We start from the raw sequence: 25290 nt of genomic DNA, 5'->3' as shown, positions 1-25290 counted from the left end.
CTGTATTGCCCAGTATTGTCCATCACTAAAATGTAGCCAAAAAATCTTAAATTCTGACTTTATAAAAATGTTTCTGATTGTGAGTTATTAACATAAATTCACTAGAAGCTACATTCAACAAGTGATTTATTTTGCCTTGCTAAGTCAGTGGACAAATATGTACCATTTTCTGTTAAGTTATAGGCTTCATCCCATGTCTTAGGTTTACTGTTAGTGAATTGCCCTATTTTATATAAAAGGTGTTTTTTAGCAGTGTACATGGTTATATTTGTGCAATAACTGTGACCGGTCAGAGAGTGGACAACATCTTCAACTAAACAAAGACTAAAGCCTAATCCCTTCGTTGTATTGTGGTAATTAACACCCTTTGTTGCCTCACTCTTTTACCTTGTTTCTTTATCCCTTTCAGTCCAATGGAGCTTTGCGTTGTTCTCAAAGTTCTCCCGCTTTACAAAACAGCGCAGCCACTCGCCTGGCCACAAGGCGCAATTTTTCTTTGACCACGTATTGTGCGGAGGATGTGCAATTTGGGGACAAAATCAATGTTGCAATGAAGCTGCCCTGGGCCAAGAGGCACTCGTTAACGGGGAAAGAGAAGATGGATAAAACTGCAGTTCTATCAGTTAATGACTTTTCCTTGTTTTTGTTTTCATCTCCTGCACCCCATGCACAGGATCTTTCTGTAGAGTTATGTGGTGGTGGTCAGGACACCTGGGGTGGGTTTGCACTGGGTAATCAAACAAATGATTAGGCTCACATTAGCTCTGCCATGTAGTTTGCATTGATTACAATCAGCTGATTTTTTTATTTATTTTTTATTTTTTCATGTTTGTGTTTGTGTGTTATTAATATATTGTGTTTTCATGTTACCTCTGTATGTAGTTCTCATGACTGCATGTTCTAACTAATGCTGTCCTGCCTTCCGTCATGTGGAATGTCTAAAATGTGAAATGTTAAAAGTGATGGTCTGCTGAAATTAATGATGGTCATCTCTGTGTACAAAAAATGAAACTTTAAATGTAACTTTTTATTACAGACCATTTAAATTTTTTTTTAAATGTCAAGTACATTTTTTCTGAATTTTGAACCAAGAGCCATTTCTAGCTTTAACATCAGTTTTTAGTTTGCATTCTGTATATTAAGAAGTCAGTATTTGATGATATTGATAATCTGCAAATTTATAGTTTTTTTGTTTGGTTTTTTTTCTCTCATTTTAACAGAAACTAGATAAACGAAGGAAAAAAAAAAAAAAAACAGTTACTTTAAATAATGGAGTTTGCCAAGAAGCTTCACTTGTGTTTATTTTCTTAGGCTACAGAAGAAGTCTCCAAAAACCTTGTTGCTATGAAGGAGATTTTGTATGGGACAAATGAAAAGGAGCCCCAGACAGAAGCAGTGGCACAGCTGGCACAGGAATTATACAACAGTGGCCTCCTTAGCACACTCATAGCAGACTTGCAGCTCATTGATTTTGAGGTGAGAGAAGACAATAAAGTAGCCTGATCTGCATGTTATTCAGTTGAATTTATTTTCTTTCTGCTCACCAAGAAGAGGGACTGAGCATAGCACAAGTGGTTACAATTGAAGTGTACTTCATCATGAATAGCATTTCAGTTAACAGGTCTTGATTGCATTGCATTGTGTGTAACACTTCTTTAACGGAAAAGTGAAGAAATGTTGCAATGGCCTTTATTGCTTCACCAGATATGCAAAGATTTCATCAACTCTGTTCCTGTTAAGAACAATGATATACAGTACATTACATTTTGACTATGCATCACAGTGTCTTAGAATATACTGTGCCTGTTTTGTAATGCATGTAGTAACAAAATGCATAGCATTTTTCATTCCATGTGGATATTGCATTGAAATCATTAGCACTACTATTGAGAATGATATTCCAAATGCCGTGTAATTGAGACAACAGTTAAACTGACACTATAAATTAGTAAATTAAAATTACCATGAAAAAAATTATAAGATAAAAAAGGCAGTACTTAAATCCCATTAGCCACCACTGACTGTCACACAGAGGAGAGTACTTAATGGGGGAATTGGATGATGGCTCGTTTATATATTTGAGAGCTGTGGGCACAGCCATTCATTGTTAATGCTTCATAGATTGTTCAGCACATCTACACTTGTAGGACTGTATAAAAGTTCTGGTTAAGAAAGGAAAAGGAGAGGAAGAAATCAAGGGGACAGAGAGTAAGAAAAGTACAACTGGGATGGGGCCAGGGTAGGTGGAAGGAGGAAAGCAATTGGAGAAGCCCTGCAAAGGTGCATAGGCATTCCAGGGGAACATCAGTCCTGCTGATTTTTGTGGAGCAGGGTCCTGCTGGATTGATGGAAGGTGGCAGTACGAGGGAATTAGGCTCAGAATGTCCCAGCAGGTACCGACGGAGGTGGCTGGGATGGTAATCGCTTAGTTTACCACATTTGCCAATGTCGCAATACTACTAAGCATGCCTGATGGGTGAACAGAGTTAGACAAAAGAGAGAGACTCCTGGGAACTTTGAGGAAGTGAAGCTGAATCTGAGAATTTTTCCTTGGTTTTATCTATTTCTTGTACTTCTCTGTTGAATTTTAACTTCCTTACTATTGATTTTATGGGTTATTTATTGAAGATTTGTTGCACTGTACTTTGGTCATTGTTTGCCCTTTGATTGTTTTATTAAAATACACTTTGTACTTTTGCACCTGTTTGCATCCTCACTTGCCCTAGTCCATCCTTGGTTATGACTGTTGATGACCCTGGAAACAGAAGGAGCCTGTGGCTGTGCGGGTACCTGGGGCATCACACTGGGAGGCCAGCATGCTTTCTTTATAGCTGTAAATGGAATTTATTTACACAAATTATTCCTGCAATAGTTAAAGCTATAGAAGAATGGATTCAAAACATTTTTAATGTCATTGAGTGGTAGGGTCAGAGTTCAGATCTCAGTTCATTTGCAAAAAATAAGGGTGAATAGGGCAGGGTCTAGAAGTGTACAGCTGATAAAGCCCTGACCACACCGACTCAAGCCTAGAATTGCTGCCAAATGTGTATCTATTAAATAAAATAAATGAAATGAAGAGAATACTTATGAAGTTTATGTTTTGTCCATGTTTTATTTTACTAATTCATTTTAGAACACTTTGCAGAGATCTGTTCTCACCTTGACATTTCATGTGTTGATCAGTGTACAAAAAGGCAAATTTAAATCCATTGTGATTCAATGTATAACAATAAAATGTGAAAACTTTTTTTTTTAATTGGCAATGTAGATGGATATGGATATAGATAGACCTAGGGCTTTCTAATATGGCCAAAATATTATCAAAATTTATTTTTCTCAATTTAATTCAATACCAACAATTATTAGATTAATTTCCTGCCACTCAATTTTATGCTGGAATACTATTCTTTAATTCCACCCAGAGGGGTAAACGTTAACATTCAACATTATACATAGTTATTGTCTGTTTTTCTGTTTTTCACCTGCATTGTTATCATTCTTTAATATTATTTATTGTATCAGTATGCTGCTGCTGAAGAATGTGAATTTCCCATTGGGATTAATAAAGTATCTATCTATCTAGCTATCCATCTATCCATCCATCCATCTATCCATCCATCTATCCATCCATCTATCCATCCATCTATCCATCCATCCATCCATCTATCCATCTATCTATCTGTCTATCTATCTATCCATCCATCCATCCTGAACCCAGTAAAAACAAAAGCCAAAGGCTCATTACTACGGTGGGATATACAGCACCAAATAAGTTATCAGAATTGAACTTTAATTAGTATAAATAAAATTAGCAAATCACAAAGATTTTTGAATGCCTTTTGGCAATGTCCATACCAAGTAGTTGTATTAATATAAACATTAACAGGATATTTATTAGACTTCAAGATAAGATCATTCTCTTACTCAACTAAAACAAGAATACAGTAAAATAATTTTAAATTGAGTGTAAACAATAGATACTTCATAGTGAACAACAGGCTTATTTGTTTATAAGTTTCATGATTTGGTAAAAAATCCTAGTCTGTCAACTGTGTCTGACTTTGAGATACCCAGTGGTAGGGTGCAATGTTTCTGTCTGTGCTGAGAACACTATCTTTGTGGGACCTCATGGCAGTGATGCACAGGTAGTGTTTGGCCAGAAGAGTAATTTTGATAAAGGATGACTCATGATCTTCCACTGTGTTGGCCCATATACGGTTGTGTTAAAAATTGCAGTACAACATCTGTAACCTGATGAACTGCTAGTAGTAGTGATATTTCTGCATGGCAAATAATGTACATGTAGATTTAGTAGTGTAATAGAAGTGAACGCGACTGAGAGAATAAAACTGAATTTAAAAAAAACAAACAAAGCTAACCTTTATAAGTATCATAAATTACACCGGCTGTTACAGACTGGAATCAAATGTATGTTTTTATTCTAAAATAGTAAGAATACGTGCAGCTCACATCTCACGGGATTCAACCCATGAAGTTTAGATCACCAGTCAACAGCTGATACCGTTGCGCCACCGAAGCGATCGTAACAAATGTGTGTCAATGTCGCACCCTAACGCGGGTTGTTTTTGTGCAGTTATATTCTTGAATAGAAGCGCATTTGTTCTATTTGTACCTTTTGTGAAAATGTTTCTTTGATATTTGGAATTCAGGCTTCACACATTATACACTTCATGTCTACATTTTGTCAGTTATTACTAAAACATGAAAAATGTTTCTGTTTTAACGATGTATTTACATAGATCGTTGTAGACACGGAACACACATGAAATGCAAGTGTTCCAAATAACGATATAGTATTTATAAAAGGTGTCATTTTGCTTGACTTCTCACTCTATACAACTCTAAGCAACTGACACGCAGGTAAACAGACTTGAGCTGAGAAAACTGTTCGGGTGGGGGGGATGTGATAGCAGGCTGCTTGCTGTTTGCTGCTTATCCACACATTTACAGGACAAAAGACAGAGCGGAGAGGTGAGAAGCGATTTAAGGTGGGACGGATTTACGATTTTTTTCGTAGGCTCTGGTAATTCTAGTGTTAAACATGTCAGATGTACTTAGCAGTAGATACAAGGAATGCAACAATGTTGTTACTTTGTACAAAATCCAAGGCTTGTATTTTTTAAGCAATTACAAAAGTTTCATTTTCTATTGGAATGAAAGCTCGTAGTTTGCCCTTTTTCCATAAGTCATTGTTAAATCATATACTTTAGATAGATAATATTTTATTTGGCCTCATGGGGAAATTAAAACGTTATATTAGCTCAAGAAAAATGAAAAATTCATAACGAACAATAAACACAATTCTGGTTTGGATAATAAGAGAGCTGTTGTCATCAAATAACAGCTGTAGGTGGGAATAAGATGGAACAGATTGTTGTGAGATCAGCCTACATTTAAAGTCATTAACATTTGAATAAAGCAGGTCTAGCTTGTTGAGTTGACGAATGCAACATGTCACAAACTGGTGGAGGATTGTCATTTTTCATTCCATCTGAAGTACCCCTGCTTAAAGTTGCTACATATTATAAGTTCAGGGTTGGGATGATTCAACTTTAGAGAGTTGAGCAGTTTGAATTATTTTTGTTGCCAAGCTGCAGTTTGCAGAAGTAGGAGTATAAACATTAATAAGGATGATGCAACTTATTTCCCTTGGAAGGTAACATGGTGGAATTTCAGTAGCCGATGTTTCAATGTCTGGATTACCCACTTTAGTTTTAATTTTAATATTATCTCTTTTATACCATTGCTTGTTCACCTAAGTGTCCAGTCCCCTTCTGCCTTTTTTCCCCCTCTCCGTCTTATTGTATCAGATAAAATTATTCCAGAGTTAAAATAAAGTCTGGAATAAGAAGTTGCATATTGTACATTATGGAAAAATTCAGATCTCCTCAGTATACAAAATGCCTTAGTACCTGAAAGTTGAACCTGTCTTGGCAAGACTTGTCACAATCTTATTTGTAAATGATTGAACATTCCACATTATATCAAGACAGACATGCATTCTTTCCACCTTTTATCCTCTGTCTGGCTCGGAAATACACGAGAAATGTTTTGTACTTGGTTTATCTAATATCTTATTTTGCTTCTTTATACAACATAGTGATTGGTTTCACTTAAGTGTCCCAATACTTAAAAGAGAAAACTATAGTTGCATTGCATCTCAGTGTTGATGTATTCAATCCAGTTCAATTTTAAGTTTCCAATTGGTATATTTTGCAATATAAGAGGAAAACTGAGACTAAACTGACTTAATATAGGCTAACAGTATTGACTAAAAATAGATAAAAAAGAGAATGACTTAGTTGTAAACAGCAGCATTGAATCTTTTTATGCCACAGTCTTCTGTGTCATTGTTTGGATTGCTTTAAATGTGCCACAGAGAAACAAAACTAATTGTGTAACAGGTAGGCCAAAATTTTAAGAGATGGTGAAAGGATATATAGAAGTTGTGTCAATTATATCAGGGTGCAGAACAGTTAAATTTCAATGCCTTCATCTCAGATATATAGATATACATTTTTTTTTCTCTGTGCAGTACTAAAAACCATCTAATTTTGCATATTAATAATCCAAGTATTCTGTTATTGAAAATGGTTCATTCTATTCAAGTTTATAGACAGTGTTATGAGCATTATCAGACACAAATATACAATAGACCCACATTTTAACTTTTTAACTTCATGTAGAAATTTGCCCAAAAATCCATCCATCCATCCATTTTCCAACCCGCTGAATCCGAACACAGGGTCACGGGGGTCTGCTGGAGCCAATCCCAGCCAACACAGGGCACAAGGCAGGAACCAATCCCGGGCAGGGTGCCAACCCACCGCAGGACACACACAAACACACCCACACACCAAGCACACACTAGGGCCAATTTTTGAATCGCCAATCCACCTAACCTGCATGTCTTTGGACTGTGGGAGGAAACCGGAGCGCCCGGAGGAAACCCACGCAGACACGGGGAGAACATGCAAACTCCACGCAGGGAGGACCCGGGAAGCGAACCTGGGTCTCCTAACTGCGAGGCAGCAGCGCTACCACTGTGCCACCGTGTTGCCCAAAAATGTTTATTGATATTCATACTATACACAAAAATACATTATAATGTAAGGAAAATATCATGATTTTTATATTTGTACTGTTGATTATTTTACTTTGTCTAGTGTCTATAATACAATGTGTATTATGTACAAAATCCCTTTTTTTTAATTTTTTTTTTTTTTTTTTTTTAGTGTGAAAGTATGCCCTGTAGCCATTTTATTTAGACCTGCATCATATATTGCCTCTTGTGTTGCTAGAATAGGTGTTAACCCTGTCACAATCCTTTAAAGGCAAAAATAGGTGATGAAATTGGTCAGAGATGGTGTGTGTGTGTGTGTGTGTTTATTTTAGAATTGTACAACATTCTTGTTTTATGATTTTTTTTTTTCATCTTATTAATTAATGCTTGATTTTAGTATGCCTGGGTTCATCCACTTTTATGGACATTTGACTCTCAACCTTTGCAGGTGGTGAGCCCACAGGTGTACTTAGCATTTCTGGGCAAATTCTGACTACTCTATGGGGTTCACCAGACTACTGTTCGCTCAACAATTAACACCACCTCTATTCCTGGCTCCAGGAGTAAGTTATAGTATCTATGTTCAAGGGAAGTTCTCATAGGGTTAAGCTCACTTACAGATTGTTCTTTTTCTGATTCCTCCTCCTAGATTATTTTGCTATAGGTAAACTGTCAGGAGCATATACCGCCAGGCAAAATGCTGTTTATTCCTGTCATATTGGCAAAAATAGAGCTCATTTGTAAACACTCAACAGTAAACTCAAAGAAAGAGACCTGACTTGTATAGTTAACAAAAGATTCTATAGGTTTTCCTTAGAAGTAGCATCAGGCCAGTGAGGAAAAGTTTTGAAGGACTCTGTGGAAGTCATAAACTAGACCATATGCCCTATCTGGAGGAAGCAATATCAGAAGTGTTGTTTGTAACTAGGACTGTATCTGTTACTTACATTGCCACAGTTAATAGTTGCAATTTAGCTGGGGTGGATTACCTAACACCTGAAGCAGGAATTTCATTATTATTTTTTCACGTGAGAATAAACCTTGAAGTTACTCTTCATTGTTTTGTGGGAAGGAGGGAGGATAATGCAGAGTAGAATGGAGTAGAACTGTTGCCTGTCAAGATCACCAGGAGCCAGTCTGAGGTAGTTTGGACATGTACTGTAATTAAGATGCCTGCATTGGTATCTATAATGAAATGTATACCATGCATTGCATAGAGGGAGAAGATTCTTGGGCAGAGCCAGAACATGCTAGAGACATCTTTTAAACCGGATTGAAAATGTCTGTAAATTCTTTAAGAGAAAGTGGTTGATCTGGTCAGTCCACCTCCATATGTTGCTATTGAAATGATCACCAGGAAGATAATGATACAGTATTAGGCAAGATTTTAAAAGGTTCTAATCATTATCAGCAGTATCCTTTATTAGGCCTGTTAAATGTAATGAACTGTGACTTCTCTCGTTTCCTGCTTTACGCTAAATACTGATGGTATATATTCCTTGTTCCACGCCTCAGGCTTGGATTATGTTGGTTGGCTGAAAGGTTTAACAGGTGTCATGTTTATAATGTCAGGTGTTTTCATTTTCTTTACAAATTGCACGCTTAGTAGGGGAAGTATAGTGACAGATGGGTTAGTTGAACTCACTGCCTACGGTTCAAATCCTGTTTGTGTCTCTGAGTTTGCATTTTTCTCTGTCTCATTTTATGTGGGTTTTCTCCAGATAACATAGTGAAATTTAGGTGATAGGCATCACCTCAGTCTTGATAGGCAACTGACCCTTTATGAGTGGGTGTTCTTTATAATGGACTGGTGCATCATTTGTAATTAGTTCTGACGAGGATTGGCTGGAAACATATTATGAGATATTAAGGCAGTGTGGCTATTACCTACAAATGAGTTTGATCAACTAAACCATCTCCTCTCATTTGTCAAACATTTCTTCTGTGCTGCAATTTTCCTCTATGATGTGGTTGAATAGATCATCTTAAAAATGAATGCATAATTCTACTTAATGGTCAAAAAGTTGTCCGGTTGGTGGATTTTAGGAAAAAACATTTTTCAATAAATGGTCTAATGGTTAAATTTACAGCTGCTTTTCTAAGGAGTTTAGGTCAATGGTTAAGTCTACTTCTTTCAGTATTTGTAAAGAAATTTGTTCACACCTGTAGTATATGTGCTGCAATTGGTATTAATATGCACCAAATACAGATCAGTGTGCTGTGTTCAATATTTGCAGTCTTTAAATATGAAGCTTTCATTTCTAAATATATATAATCTCTGATTATTTTTTTAATTAGATTTTTTTTTTTAATTCCTATAATTGTCTCTTATCTTCAACAGGGAAAGAAAGATGTTGCTCAAATTTTTAACAACATTCTTCGGAGGCAGATTGGGACAAGAACTCCAACAGTAGAATATATTTGCACTCAGCAAAATATACTTTTCATGTTATTAAAAGGGTATGTGAAGACTAATTTAACAATATATGCACTCTCATTTTGTACATTACTGTTTTAAACATGCTGGTGGATTTTTTGAGTTGACAGTTAACACACAAATTGAGAATGGAGAGGAAAGCTAGTACTTTCTGTTTCCATATTGTTACCCATCTTAATTTGCATTTTATTGTTCAGATCTTGTGTGGCAGATGTTGATAAATACTTGCTACCTGATATATCATGCTTGTATCAATCAAATGTCATTTTCTTAAATACACTTTTTTTTCCAACATTTTAAAGATGGCTTTGTGTTGTGTTAGGTACTCTTTAACTGTATTTGTACATTCTCACTCTCTTACAATGTCATGTTTATGATTTGATTTAATAAAACAAGCATTGACTGCTACTTGGCAAAGCATTTCCTACAGTGATAGCCTTTATATATAACAAAATGCAGACACAATGCAATTGATATGTGAATCATTAATACAAATATAGTTTAGGTATATTTGTGTGTCTGTAAACAGTTTGCCTGTATGAAAGACAAGTGTTGCTACAGTTTAAAACAATAGGTTGTTCCATTTTGTTTGGCTTAGAAATGATTGTATTTTGTTGGTGGTGCATTTTTCTGGAAAATTACGCTCTTTAATCTCAAGCCTAATGCTAGCCCAAAAATACCTATGTAGATCTCAAAACAAGTGGCAGGGGAGAAAACATACTAACATTACGAAAAAAGGGGAAAACTTTACATTCTGATGTAACTTGTTAAAGCAAACACATGTGAAGACTCTATGTTAATATTCTGAAACAAGGGATTCTGCTACAAGGCAAATTTTTTGTCTGAAGCTACAGATCACTCACACCAGCTATGCAGGTTGGTTGCAGAGACGTGATTCACAGCCTAGATGACTTTATTTCCAGCAAAGCAGCATTCAAATGTTGAGGATAATCGATGACAGCAACAGCATGTGGTACCTTCACCCTATTTGTCCTCTTATTCATATATTGTTTGAAATATTTGCCTAATATGCACTGTGACTTCATATACAGAATTCTCCTCTTCCCGGTCTATTATATTTCCCAGAATATTCTGGCAATTTATAGGACTGCAGCTGTAATTTTGTTTTCTGATTTTCTATGGATGTTTGAATATCAAAAGGCTATATCTCATATAGTATTTCATGGTCCCATTGCAAGTTAAAGCAATTGTGTGTATGTGTGTAAATCTGTATATGTATGTATATGTATAAGAGCTAAATATATTTGTGGAAAGGTATGGAAATATGTAGGAAATATATACAGTATGTGTATGTATCAAATTAAAGCATAAATTACAGTGACTCAGTAATTATTGATTATTTGCTGCACACTACAGCAATAAATTATCAAACAGGGAAAAATTGTCATCCATTTCCCTCAGCTGCGTTTGTGTCGTCAGTAACATTTGTGGCACTTAGCTGCCCTTCACCTTCCGAAATGCAGAATGAGTCATGTCATCATGCTCGTTTCCTTCTCAATTTTTACACAAGATGATCTATATTGCAACAGAGGAAAAAGCACATTGTCTTGGCAAAATCACCAAAATGTACAAGAATGTTTGTGAGCCTTCTGGATTTCAAAAAAAGTTGATACTTCTCAGGGCTAACTGAGAAATGGCTCCACTATTTTTCAAGCATAATGATAATAATTTAATGACATTTTACCGTTTGAAGACTAGCCCAAAATTGGATTATTTTTGCATGTTAATGTAATTTTGCTTGCTTTATAGGCCCTATGAAGGAATAAAAGAGAGATGTATGCATGTTTTTTTTTTTTGTTTGTTTTGTAAACTACACTTCCTTTAGTTACTTGCATGTTTTCAGAAGTTGATTTGCAAACTTAAGAATGGTATGCATACTGTAGTTTAAAGAGAACAATGTCCACTTTTTGAGAAATGAGCTGTTCAGTAGCAAATTTTCCCAGCTTCTCTGTGAATTGGCAATTGAAACCATATAAGTAAACAGCAAATGCACAGCAACCAACAACCTCACAGCTTAGGATACTGCGATTCAACCTTGTTCAGTGTTTTGTATGACTCTGTAAAGTTTCCTCCCACATCTTAACAATGTGTCTTAGGTTGATTGTCAGCTGAGGATTGATTCTTTGTGAGACAGTACCTGACTGTGTCCTATGTTGGTTTAATATATTCCCAACTTTGGTACCTACTTTACTTCCATTGCTGTTGGGATGGGCACTGGCTCCTAGTTATACCAGAGTTGAATTTAGAACTTTTAAAAACAAAAAGTTTTAATGAGCAAGCAAGTTGAAAACTGTATTGGAGAAGTTCATACTTTTACATGTTTATTTTTGTTCCCTTCCTCTACAGGTATGAATCTCCAGAAATTGCTTTAAATTGTGGTATAATGCTGAGAGAATGTATCAGACATGAACCTTTGGCAAAAATCATTTTGTGGTCTGAGCAATTCTATGATTTCTTCAGATATGTGGAAATGTCCACATTTGATATTGCTTCAGATGCATTTGCAACATTTAAAGTAAGTTGTATTTTGTTTTTCCTATTTGATACTTCAGTTTTATAAGACTGGCAGGACAGCTAGGAGAGTTACAACCCACCAAGTGTAGCAGAATGTTTTTCTGCTCACATGCCTCTAAAAGACCCAGGCAAGAGTGCCAAATGCAGAAGGGATTTAATCAGCTTAGACCCCAGTACCAACATTACTTCTTTCTTCAGATCATTTATAGATCTTTTAAGCAAATCCAGTAAAGTAGATGTCTCATCTACATAGGCACTCCTTGGGAAACACAAGCCTTAAGTAAAATACTTTTTTTAGGCACTTAGTGTTTTATGCTACAATGTGAAAAGATGTGGGGTGTTAGGGGGAAATGTTAGAGAAAGTTTTCCCTTAGTTTTGAGAAGCACACTTAGGGAAGCATTGTAAGGCATAGTGCGGAACCACTATGATAATACAAAGTAACGTGTCTAGTACTAGTATCACTTAAGACACAGTTCAGACTTTCCAACAAAATGGTGATAGGAGTAAAGGCATGGTGAAGCAGCTATTTAGTAGAGTGGGGAAAAAGGGTTCTTCATCTATTATGAGCTTATTTGCTACAGTTAAAACATTATAAAGTACTGGGCCTCTTCAAAGCTTCATGTGAGAGGTTCAGCACTTTTTACAATATACCATGATTGCAAATCAGTGACCTGCAATCATTGAAATGGAAGTTTTTAATATTGCAGATAAAAATGATAAAAATTCAAATTTAGCTGCTTGTTCCTTTAATTAGGAACCTTGTCCCTAGTTTAATGTAAATTAACATGTTTTTGTACAATTAACTTACTTTCACTGCTTACTTTTATTAAGGTTATTTTTAGTCATTTTCTATTTTTCCTGTTCTAACACTTCTGTTAGATTTCTTTTGTTTAAAAATATTCTTAAAGGTATTCATTATTAGTGTAGTGCTGATTGAGCAGAGTTGTGGCTCTGGGGCTAGGGATCTGTGTTGGCAATCGGACGGTTGCCAGTTTGAATCCCATAAATGCCAGAAGTGACTCTACACCAGGGGTAGTCAACCTTTTTATACCTACCTCCCACTTTTGTAGCTCTGTTAGTAGTAAAATTTTCTAACCGCCCACCGGTTCCACAGTAATGGTGATTTATAAAGTAGGGAAGTAACTTTACTTTATAAAACTTATAAAGCAGAGTTACAGCAAGTTAAAGCATATAATAATTACTTACCAAGTACTTTATGTTGGATTTTCGCTAAGTTTGGCAGAATAAATCTTTATAAAACAACTTACTATAGTTAAATCTATCTTTTTATTTATACTTTGCATACATAGAAATTACATTAGTTAATTGAATTATTAGTGGGATCCCTGAGGCTGATGCTGGGAAAATAAATATTGAATATCCGGTTCAATTTTTGTGAGGAACAAACGAAGGTCTCCCCTTTCGGAAATATTCAGGCGGTTTCTTTCTTTGGTCATAATATGATTAACAGCACTAAATCCTGATTCCACAAGATATGAGGTAGGGAAAGGTATCAATAAACTGAATACCATTTTCCACATATTTGGATATAAGACTGGCATTTTTTTATTTTGCCATAGGTTTTCATATCCACCACTGTCGAATTTGTTTACTTTCTTCATCATATCTAATTTCTAACAGTTCTTCTTGGCAAGTTGTATCACCTTCTTCAATATTTGCGGTAAAAGGATTTTTCATCCAGTCATATACCTTCAATTTCAAAATATCTTCGTTTTTCCATGTCCAATTTAAGTTTGTTGAGGTGGCTACTGGATCTGTCAATATCCTCTGGAGTTACATCATCTTTTATAGATGATAATTGAGGAAACTGATGAAATTCTCTCTTCAATAGATTATGAAGTAGTTCGTTTGTCAATAAATAATAGCACAATACTTTGGCAACCTAGAAGAGTTTTATTAGCTCCTTGAAGCTGCAAATTGACAACGTTAAATCTCTTGAAAATATCTGCCAAGTAAAAGGCATCATTCTTTACTGTTTTTTAACAGTTGACACAGATTGGTCTCATTATTACTTTCAAAAAATTGTATGACACTATCATATAATGCTACAAATCTAGCCAAAAATGTACCCTTTGACAGCCACCGAACTTCTGTGTGCAAAGTAACTTAATAAAATCTTCATTATTGTCCTGGCAAAGCTGCCGAAACATTCTATCATTCTTTGCATTGGATTTGATCTTGTTTACGGCTCGAATTATTATAGTTAATGATGAATGGAGATTTGTACTTAGATGTTTTTCTACAAGATGTTGTCTGTGCACCACACAATGAATACATAAAACATTTGGCACTTCCTGCTTCAAATAAGCAACAAATCCACGATAGCGAGCTATTTTCAGCAGCTCCGTGTATGACTGTATATGTATGTGTACTTTTCTACTTTTATTTTTCTCACCTGTATTATTATCATTCTTTAATTTAATATTATTTATTGTATCAGTATGCTGCTGCTGAAGAATGTGAATTTCCCATTGGGATTAATAAAGTATCTATCTATCTATCTATCTACCATTGATGGTGCTCCATCAGTAGCGCATGCAACAATATTATTCAAAGGAATATTATTTTTTGTAAAATATGTTCTCACAGTATTAAATATAGATAATCCTTTTGTATCTGTGATGAGATTTATTGCGAATAGCATTTCTTCTCGTATTATATTGTTTTCATCAAAATAGCGTACATATACCATCAATAAAGCATCATTATCTGCAATGGTAGATTCGTCCAATTGCATGGAAAATGAAGAGTTTTGGAGAATACTTAAGTTTGTTTTCAACATTAGCTGTCATTTCATCAATTTGTCGCTTTACTGTGCTATCGCTTAGGGGCAACGTTTTTAAAATTTGAGGTATATCCTGATGCATTACTGTTGAGATAAATTCTTTTATAGAGGGTATTATTACAGTTTCTCCAATATTATAGCTTTTACCAATTTTGCAATTAATTGTGAAATGCGATAAGTGGCAATTAATCCATCTTCGTTCGTTGTATGTTGTTTCTTAAATGATGCAACGAAAGTTGAACGATTTTGAAATTTTTAATATATTTCCTGAAAATATTCAATGGGCTTATCCTTGTCATTTGGATGCTTTGTAGAAAGATGTTCTCGCAATCGACTTGGCTTCATTGCCTCACTGGATAATGTTTTATGGCACAATAAACACATTGGATGTTGTTTATTTGCAACAGATTCTATGAAACCCATCTTCAGATACTCTGGCGAATAGCCGCGTGCGTATTTCTTTTTTTGAGACATGGGCTCACGATATTTCACAATATTTTGTTTGAAGCTGTTAGCATGTGCTTGCTTTCAGAAATCTAACTTCGTACTGACTTCAGTTTCAATTATGTAACGATTTAGCTTCGCTTGCGTAATGTGAACAAAACTTATGCGCTTGAAGTCTGTTGCGTGGTCGCGACTTTTGGAAGGCTGCGCGCTTTTCCGATCTGGTATGCGAGACGTCCTTCTCGTCTCCTGGTGTTGGTCAGGCAGGATCATGTGTTCTGGTCGCTGGACAGCACAGCGTACATTGGACGTGGATGGTCAGTCAAGGCGCTGGCTATCACGATCCCGCGAGGTTTTCGTCAGACCGTAATGTTGAAAGATATGTGGATCCAACAACAGCTGTTGGGAGTCAGTACGATGTAGTAATCGTAGCTCCTCGTACGTTGAAATGATGAATGTGTTGACAGAGTAACAAGTGCTGGGTACCTCTAAGTTGAGGATTGCCGGACGTTACAAGTGTCATGGTTGAGCGAGAGTTTGACGAGACTAAGTGTGTGAGTATCCGTGGTTGTGCGTTTTATAAAATTTTATGTAGCGGGAGTTGGCCAATGGCATTACTTCTTTGCGATCGGGGCGAAGTAGCGAGACATCGGCTAGTTTTGGCAGGCCAAGGGGGGGTTCCTAGAATGTCACCCTATTACCCTAAAATCCGGGAATCGAGACAAAAATATGAGCTAATTGGTGTCTCCATTGTCCGGCAGTTTCTGTCATAGAAAGAAGCGTCGAACCATGGAGTTCTTTGTCTACGGGGTAATAAAATGATGAACTGCTAGTTTTTGGGCGACAATAGTATGTAATCGCAGCGCCGTTTGGTTGCTCCGCTACCGCCCACCATGAAAGCTGGAACGCCCACTAGTGGGCGGTAGGGACCAGGTTGACTACCACTGCTCTACACCATTGGGCCCTTGAGCAACAGTATGACATTAATTTGTATCCAGTCCTGCAAGCAGGTCCTCCAACTTACAGGCAAAACTTGGGGATTGATGGCAGGATTTGCACTTTAGCCACTGTAAAAATACCTGACACTGTTGCAGTGTGGTGCTGAGGTGTCACCTGCTACACTCTGGTCCCAATCCAGATGGTTTGTCATGTGGTGGGTGCAGCAACGTGCTATCAGCACATACTCCCATTCTCTATTGCACAAAATGGTGTGTTCAAAAATTTTGAGTTAAATAAAATCGATCAACTTTGAAACCTTCCAGAATGGAAGTCCATTTAAAACTAGGTAAGTGTCTACACTGCTGACATGTTCCACATTTATAAAAAATATTTCCTAAAATGTACATTTGGTGTTTGAAGTCTGAAATTAATGATGAACTGATGCTATTTTAAGAATAATGTACTTAAATAACTTAGTTTTTACCTGTAAAATATCCTTAATGTTTGAAGTCGATTAGCCTGTTTATGGTAGAAAAGATTCAAAAGTAGTTCTTAGTACTAAGTTTACACTAGCAATAAATTTCTCATTGATAATGTATCATTTTAATGGTCGTGCTCATTAAAAACAGGCCATTTTCACTTGCCACCTCCTTCAGTAGTATTGGCAGATTGTGTAAATAAAATAGCAAAATAATTCCTTTTGGCTGTTGTACATGTCAATACTGTATTTCATAAACTATAATGATGAACTTTTTAAAGATGAGATTTGAGTTGATTTCAGTCCCCCGCATTTCATGTTTTTGGCAGAGGCAACAGCCACAGAGTAGTGTTCTGGAAAGCCAATTGCAGGCTTAAACAAAAGTTAAAATTTAAGATTTTCAATCCTACCCTTTTATAGTATTTAATAACATATGCCTCATGTATTGAAAAATTGTGGCACTATATGCCCTATCACTTTAAAGTTGCAGGATATGCTTGAAAAACTATTTACATGTTGTGCTTGTTGTTACAAAACATTTTTAAACCTACTTTTTTCAATTTAGGGGCCCAGGGTATCCCAACAGTAATAGATGCAAGGTCTAAAACAAACTTGGTTAGAGTACCATTTCATTGTGGGGCCTTTGTTACACAGGGTGAAGCTGAAACTGCCGGTCCATCTAACTAGTGTGATTTTGAGGATGAGTGACAAAAATTGCGGTATCTAAAGGAAAACCCACATAGAGATAGGTAACAAACACTACAGTTTCCATGCAGACAGTGAACAGGCAAAGGATTCAAATGCAGTATGCCGCACACATGAGGTAGCAGTGTTACCCACTGTGCCAATGTGTGCCATGTAGAAATACATTGAACTGAAAAAAGCAAGTTAGTATGGTGTAGGTGTATGAAAGGAAGTGTATAATGTAGTGGACTATAGTCACTTCCAGGGCTCTGCTAGGTTAGCTTTTCAAATGCCTGTCACCAAGTGGAGAAAAGCGGTTCAGAAATGGAAAGGTAAATTGTTGAGCGTATCTAAAGATTTTTAAATTGTGATCTTGTAGTTCATAATCTTTAGTCTATATAGTATTTCATGGAAACTGAACTCTCCATTACACTGCACAACAATTTTTTTGCAAAGTCTTGCTTCCTGAAAAGTTTTTGCTGATTGTGTCAGGTGCCTACTGGGTATGCACAAATATAGTTTTGGTTTTACTGCATCACGGAGAAATAGACATTTATATGTTTACTGACAATAATATATTTAGTCACGTTTATGTTTCACATAAGCTGTTAAATTCAACAGAATTAAAAGTGTATTGCTCCTGATTTTCTTTTGTATTCAATGTTTGGTGCATCACGTTGCAGTGTCCAACAGTAGTCAGCAAGCATTGACAGATTCCAGTTGCCCTGGTATCGTTTCTCCATCGTAGCAATATCCTGGTGAAACCTTTCACCGTGTTAGTCACTGACAGCACCGAGATTTGCGGGGAAGAAGTCCAAGTGTGAATGGAGGAAATTAATCTTGAGTTTGTCTACCAGTTGAAATGTAGTTTGGGACTCTGTAATTGCCCAGAAAATTGTCAACAACGTCTTTGAATGCTTTCCAGGCAACTTTTTCCGGCCCAACTAACAAATCTTCAAACCGCTTGTCACTCATAACATGTTTGATCTGGGGGCCAACAAAAATGCCCTCTTTGATCTTGGCGTCAGTTATTCTTGGGAACATCAGTCTTAAATAACAAAAACCTTCACCTTCCTTGTTCAGTGCTTTCACAAAATTCTTCATGAGTCCCAGTTTTATGTGAAGAGGAGGCAAAAAATATCTTTGCTGGGTCAACAAGTGATTCATGTGCCACATTTTTCTGTCCTGGAACTAACTTTTTACGGAGTAGCCAGTTCTGTTGAGAATAGTGCGACTCTTCAGCATGGCAGTCCCATTCACAGATGAAACAACAGTACTTTGTATAGCCGAGCTTTAGTCCTAGTAACAGAGCAACAACTTTAAGATCTCCACAGATATTCCAGTTGTACCTGCTATACTGGACGTGCTTCGGCAACAGTTCCATATTCTCATAGGTTTCTTTAATGTATGTTGCATAGCCAACAGGTACTGAAGGCTAAACGTTGCCATTGTGTAGTAGAACAGCTTTCAGGCTTAACATTGACAAATCAATGAAGAGACACCACTCTTCCGGGTTGTGATCACAACTCAAGGCCGAGAACAATCCTTCAGTGTCACAACAGAAACAGAGACTGTCGACTTGTGCAAAAAATTTGGTTATATCATGATGTCGGCCTCGAAACACAGAAATTTTCGTACCTGGTGACAGCAAACATCATTCCTGCAGTCTCAAACCCAGCAACTCAGCTTTTGCTTTTGACAGACCCAAATCTCTGACCAAATTGTTCAATTCGGACTGTGTTATCAGATGTGGATAGTCAGATGAGCACGGTTCAAAATCTGGGTCAATGTCGCTGTCAATGCCCTGCATTGCAGTTTCTTCATCTGGTTCGTCTAAGGTCCAATCCTCTGGTGGTTTCGGAATTGGAAGACTGTCGTCATGTGGCACGGGTCTCATTGCTGAACGCAGATTAGGATATTCAATTGACTTCTTGTTTTTGGCAGAGAAACCAGACACATTAGTCAAACAGAAGTAACAGTCCGTCACATGGTCTTTCTGTTCTCGCTATATTATCGGAACAGCAAATGGCATCGTCTTTCGAGTGCCTCTGAGCCAGGCTGTCAGACTGACAGCACATGTCGCACAGCAAATGTGAGGTGCCCATTCCTTATCTAGATCACCAATTTTGCAGCTGAAATACAGATGATAAGCTTTCTTCACAAGAGCAGTCATCCAATGTCTCTGAGGCGCAAGTGTATATTCGCCACAGATATAGCAGAGTGTATTGCAGCTGTTACAACATTGATGAGACATATCGCACAACACCAAAACAGCTATAGCATCAAGCTTATTTACTGTTATATTGCTACAGAAACTATACTTTACTAAACTGATACTATACATACACACTGACTATCTATATTAACCAAATGAGCAGGATCGGTGTATGCAAGCCACCTTTATAGCATACTGAGACAGCGTCAAGCTCGTTCAGACCTGCCCAGGATGTCAGCTTCCAACCTGGCCTGATTCCATGCCTGGATATGCCCAGGCTGCACAAACCATTGTTAAGTCACTTACGGGAGCGAAAATGTTTGGATACAAATATAAGAAAAAAATCATGACAAAACTGAAACGGTACGTGATGGGTAAATTTTGATGTGATATTCATGATCAGCACCCAAAAATCTATAAGAAACACCCAACAGTGTTCAAGAAGCAAAAACTTTGCTGTGCAGTGTTACCTTTCTATGTTATGCAGTGTTCTTAAAAAGATTACTACTAATACCCCATTGCAATTGTTAGTTTAGGTTAGTATTGTAAATAATATTTTCCCCCTAAAGACTGTCTCAGAAAAGTTGCCATACACAAATTAAAACTGTGTTTAATTTTGTTCAACATCAGCACAAAGGTGGAGCTAAATTTTTACATACAGGCATTATATATGAAGATTGAAATGCAATATTTTTAATACAGTAATCCCTCACTTATCGCGGGAGATAGGTTCTAAGGCCGACCGCGATAACTGAATTTCCGTGAAGTAGGGACACCATATTTATTTAATTATTTAACGTGTATTTGGACGTTTTTAAACCCTCCCTGTATTGTTTACAACCCACCCTTTACTCTATTAATAACAAGGACAACTGCTAAGCAATATGAAATCGGTAGATAAGTTTACACTTACTGTATAGCGAAGTACATGTAGCTATATATGACGTGATGATGGTGATGAATATGCTGCGCAGTAAAAATGATGACGATGAAGGTGATGATGACTTTTACTGCGCAGCCGATGACTGTATTTTATGTCTCTTCAGACAGCGATGCCATTTCCTGGGGCACCTCCTCCACGGTTTCTGAAGGTGTATCCGTACTAGTAGTAGTAGGAACTGGCTCTTTTTTGCGAGGCTGCAAAAACATTGTGATCGGCAGTTGCTGCCGCTGCTTCTTTTTCCGGTCGAAGAGCAGCTTGTAGGCGGTCATGACGTCGTCGACCTTGTTGCAAAGATTCCTAAAGCAGATTCCATCCAGACTACTGCCTTATCACGTCCACTTGCAACTCGTTTTGCGCCCTGGTTAAAGGACACTGCGGCCGTAGATCTTATATGCTTTTCCTCCTTTTTAAATAAAAAGAATCGTGGACTCATCGATGCTGTAATGGTGTAGCTGTTCCCTTCCTTCCACATATCCAAAACTTTTACCTTTTCTGCAATCATTTGCATCTTCTGTTGGCGCTTGGACACGGCCCCGGAAGCAGTAGCACGTTAATGCTGAATGAGTGAGATGAGACTTCCTGGTTAATGCAGCACTCCGTCGCTGAGCCAATCAGCAGCACACAGGAACTTAACTGCGTGCTCTGATTGGGTAGCTTCTCAGCCATCCGCCAATAGCATCTCTTGTATGAAATCAACTGGGCAAACTGAGGAAGCAAGTACCAGAAGTAAAAAGACCCATTGTCCGCAGAAACCCGCAAAGCAGTGAAAAATCTGCGTTATATATTTAGATATGCTTACATATAAAATCCACGAAGTCATGAATCCGCGAAAAGTGAACCGCGAAGTAGCGAGGGATTACTGTATTGTAAAATCTAAATTTTATTTTTTCATTTTTCTTTTACAGTTAGTGTCCTTTTCATCTTATCATTTTCTTAGTTAAATAAACTAATATTAATAAACTACTGAATTGCAGTTGTTTCTTGTCAAAATGTATTCTTATGATGAGCTTTTCATTCTATATTAGTAAATAGTTTCAATGTAAAAATAAACATCAGCATTGTCTAAACTGTGAAATAACCTGAAATAGGACTAATTAAAATGTTGAAAGTAATAAATAAAAATGCTTAAATATGTCCTCTTTGTTTTTATAGGATTTGCTAACAAGACATAAGCTATTAAGTGCTGAATTTTTGGAACAGCATTATGATAGGGTAAGTGTGTTTTATCTTTTTCTTTTAGTAGAAAAAAATGAAGGGGGTGTACAGCCGTGGCCAGAAGTTTTAAGAATGACAGAAATATTAATTTTCATAAAGTTTGCTGCTTCAGTGTTTTGAGATCTTCTTGTCAGATGTTTCTGTGGTACACTGAAGTATAATTACAAGCATTTCATACTTTTCAAAGGCTTTTGTTGACAGTTGCATTAAGCTTATGCAAAGAGTCAATATTTGCAGTGTTGGCCCTTCTTTTTCAAGACCTTTGCAATTTGCCCTGGCATGCTGTCAGTCAACTTCTGGACCAAATCCTGACTGATGGCAGCCCATTCTTGCATAATCAATGCTTGGAGTTTGTCAGAATTTGTGGGTTTTTGTTTGTCCACCCTCCTCTTGTGGACTGACCACAAGCTGTCGATGGGATTAAGATCTGGGGAGTTTCCTGGCCATGGACACAAAATTTCAATGTTTTTTTCCCTCGAGCCGCTTAGTTATCACTTTTGCCTTATGGCACAGTGCTCCATCATGCTGGAAAAGGCATTTTTCATTACCAAATTGTTCTTGGATGGTTGGAAGAAGTTGCTTTTGGAGGGTGTTTTGGTACTTGTAGTTCTACTTCCGTATACCATAGAAACATCTGACAAAAAGATCTAAAAACACTGAAGCAGCAAACTTTGTGAAAACCAATACTTTTTGCCACGGCTATACTCTGTAGTAGATGAATGACTGTTGCTGTGTGTCTTACAGCATAAGTTTTGGTAAGAAACAAGTACTACATAATTGAAATGTTAATCCATATTTATAATTAAACATCAAGAATTATTAATGTCTAGCTGATACAATGTTCTTTTAGAGAATAACTTAGAATGAATTTTCCATTTGATAAACGTAATAGGTATTTAAAGTACTTTTTATTCTTATACAGACGTATGAAAAAGTTTGGGAACCCCTCTTAATTCTTTGGATTTTTGTTTATCATTGGCTGAGCTTTCAAAGTAGCAACTTCCTTTTAATACTGTATATGACATTCCTTATGGAAGTAGTAGTACTTCAGCAGTGACATTGTTTATTGGATTAACAGAAAATATGCAATATGCATCATAACAAAATAAGACAGGTGCATACATTTGGGCACCCCAACAGAGATATTACATCAATACTTAGTTGAGCCTCCTTTTGCATATATAACAGCCTCTAGACGCCTCCTATAGCCTTTGATGAGTGTCTGGATTCTGGATGGAGGTATTTTTGAACATTCTTCCATACAAAATCCAGTTAAGTTAAATTTGATGGCTGCCGAGTATGGACAGCTAGCTTCAAATCATCCCATAGATTTTTCGATGATATTCAAGTCAGGGGTCTGTGACTGCCATTCCAGAACATTGTACTTCTCCCTCTGCATGAATGCCTTTGTAGATTGTTTTGGGGTCATTGTCTTGTTGGAATACCCAACCCCTGCGTAACTTCAACTTTGTGACTGATGCTTGAACATTATCCTGAAGAATTTGTTGATATTGGGTTGAATTCATCCGACCCTCGACTTTAACAAGGGCCCCAGTCCATGAACTAAAATTTCACCAAATTTGACAGTAGGTAGCAGATGTTTTTCTTGGAATGCGGTGTTCTTCTTCCGCCATGCAAAGCGCTTTTTGTTATGACCAAATCAGTCCAAAGCACTTTGTTCCAAAATGAATCTGGCTTGTCTAAATGAGTATTTGCATATAACAAACGACTCCATTTGTGGTATGAGTGCAGAAAGGGCTTCTTTCTCATCATCCTGCCATACAGATGTTCTTTGTGCAAATTGCGCTGAATTATAGAACAATGTAGAGATACACCATCTGCAGCAAGATATTCTTGCAGGTTTTTGGAGGTGATCTGTGGGTTGTCTGTAACCATTCTCACAATCCTGCGCAATGCCGCTCCTGTATTTTTCTTGGCCTGCCAGACCTGGGTTTAACAGCAACTGTGCCTGTGGCCTTCCATTTCCTGATTATATTCCTTACAGTTGAAACTGACAGTTCAAACCTCTGAGATAGCTTTTTATAGCCTTCCCCTAAACCATGATACTGAACAATCTTTGTTTTCAGATCTTTTGAGAGTTGCTTTGAGGATCTAAGCAATTTGGTGTTGCAAGTAATGAGTATTGAGCAGTTACATGCATTCAAATCAGCAGCATTACAAGGGGACCCAAATTTTTGCACAGCCATTTTTTCACATTTGATTTAATTTCATACAACTAAATACTGCTTCACTAAAAATCTTTGTTTGGAAAACACCCCAGTACTCAGATGTTCCTAGGAAATGAGACATACCAGTTATCGTTTTTGTTGAAAGTAGAGTAAATTATTATTCAGGCTGAGAGGGGGTTCCCAAACTTTTTCATAACTGTACCTTTAGTCACTTGCAGAGACGCTATCAGTGTGTAAAATTATGAAGTTAGTTAATAAGCTGGATGCTAGTGGTTGCTTTAAAATCCCGTACTCAATAAAATAAATTAGGCATTGATTTAGCTTAAAGGTAAATTTGGCAATCATGTTAGAAAATATTTTATCACACAAGAGAACTATAGATATGTGAGATTAGAGTTGAAAGCAGCACTGTAGAGATGTTCAAATCCCAATAAAATTTTGGAAGCACAAGGTCAATAAAATTGGGCTGAACTGAATATCCTGATCTTGTTTTTATGCTCAGTGTGATGTAGCAAAGTAGTTTGTGTATTGTTCCTTGAATATCTACAAAGACTAATAATGAAAAACTGGAAAATGAATTGAGCAGATCAACCAACTAAACAGAAACTTTGTACTTAAAGTATGTAAATGTTAGTCTGTCATTAGCGCATACTGATGTATTCAAAAGTGTACTGAAGATCAAAGTGATGGTTAAAATCATATAGTGGCTATTTTTGTTTATATTTTGATTAATTTCATCTGATGCTACAGCAGCTTTGTCGAACAAGCCCCAAAACTCAGTAAGTCTTGCCTTTCTTGTTAGGAATGTGTTGTGCAACAATGTAAATGAGTAACAAATTACTCTGATCTTTATTTTATATATCGACTTCTTAGTTAAAATAGTGTGGTTTTGACCTTTATTAGGATAAAAAAGAAACAACAAAAAACATCTTCTCTGAAACCACTTAATGAATTACCACAAAATTTGCTATGGTCAGGTATTTTATTTATTTACACATATTTAAAAAGACTTTATATTTCTTATCACTTACAGTATTTAAAATTTTCTTAACTTTGTAACTTAAGGTACTGTATATACTGGTGTATGTTAGTTCAGCTCATGATTAACATAGTAAGATTTGGAGGTGAGGCCATGAACAACACATTGAGTTAAAACTAGTTAAATCTAGTACAAACTCATAGTATCAGCACTAGATATCATTGTACATAAAGTGAAAAATTATGGTTAAAATATTTTAGAATAACACAAATTCTTACTTTTTTTAACTAATGTGTGTGGAATCTCAGGGTATCTGTTTTCTGGGTAAGGGTTCGAACTTC

The 25290-nt window shown here is 36.7% G+C and overlaps 1 protein-coding gene across 4 annotated transcripts in view; it reads left to right on the top strand.

The window, feature by feature from the left end:
- The window catches only part of LOC114646265 (calcium-binding protein 39), an 81086-nt gene that overhangs the window by 46229 nt on the left and 9567 nt on the right, over positions 1–25290 (top strand). For 2 of the 4 annotated variants that reach the window (XM_051923543.1, XM_028794382.2), the window contains 5 exons: positions 410–622; positions 1312–1476; positions 9426–9544; positions 11889–12057; positions 21719–21778. In XM_051923543.1, coding sequence (XP_051779503.1) covers positions 410–622; positions 1312–1476; positions 9426–9544; positions 11889–12057; positions 21719–21778 — 726 coding nt within the window. The remainder of the gene's footprint in view (positions 1–409; positions 623–1311; positions 1477–9425; positions 9545–11888; positions 12058–21718; positions 21779–25290) is intronic. The other 2 variants (XM_051923545.1, XM_028794383.2) reach the window with 1 other exon arrangement.

Source organism: Erpetoichthys calabaricus, chromosome 2, assembly GCF_900747795.2.
Source record: "Erpetoichthys calabaricus chromosome 2, fErpCal1.3, whole genome shotgun sequence".
NCBI lineage: Eukaryota > Metazoa > Chordata > Cladistia > Polypteriformes > Polypteridae > Erpetoichthys > Erpetoichthys calabaricus.
This window is presented reverse-complemented; position numbering and strand designations above follow the sequence as displayed.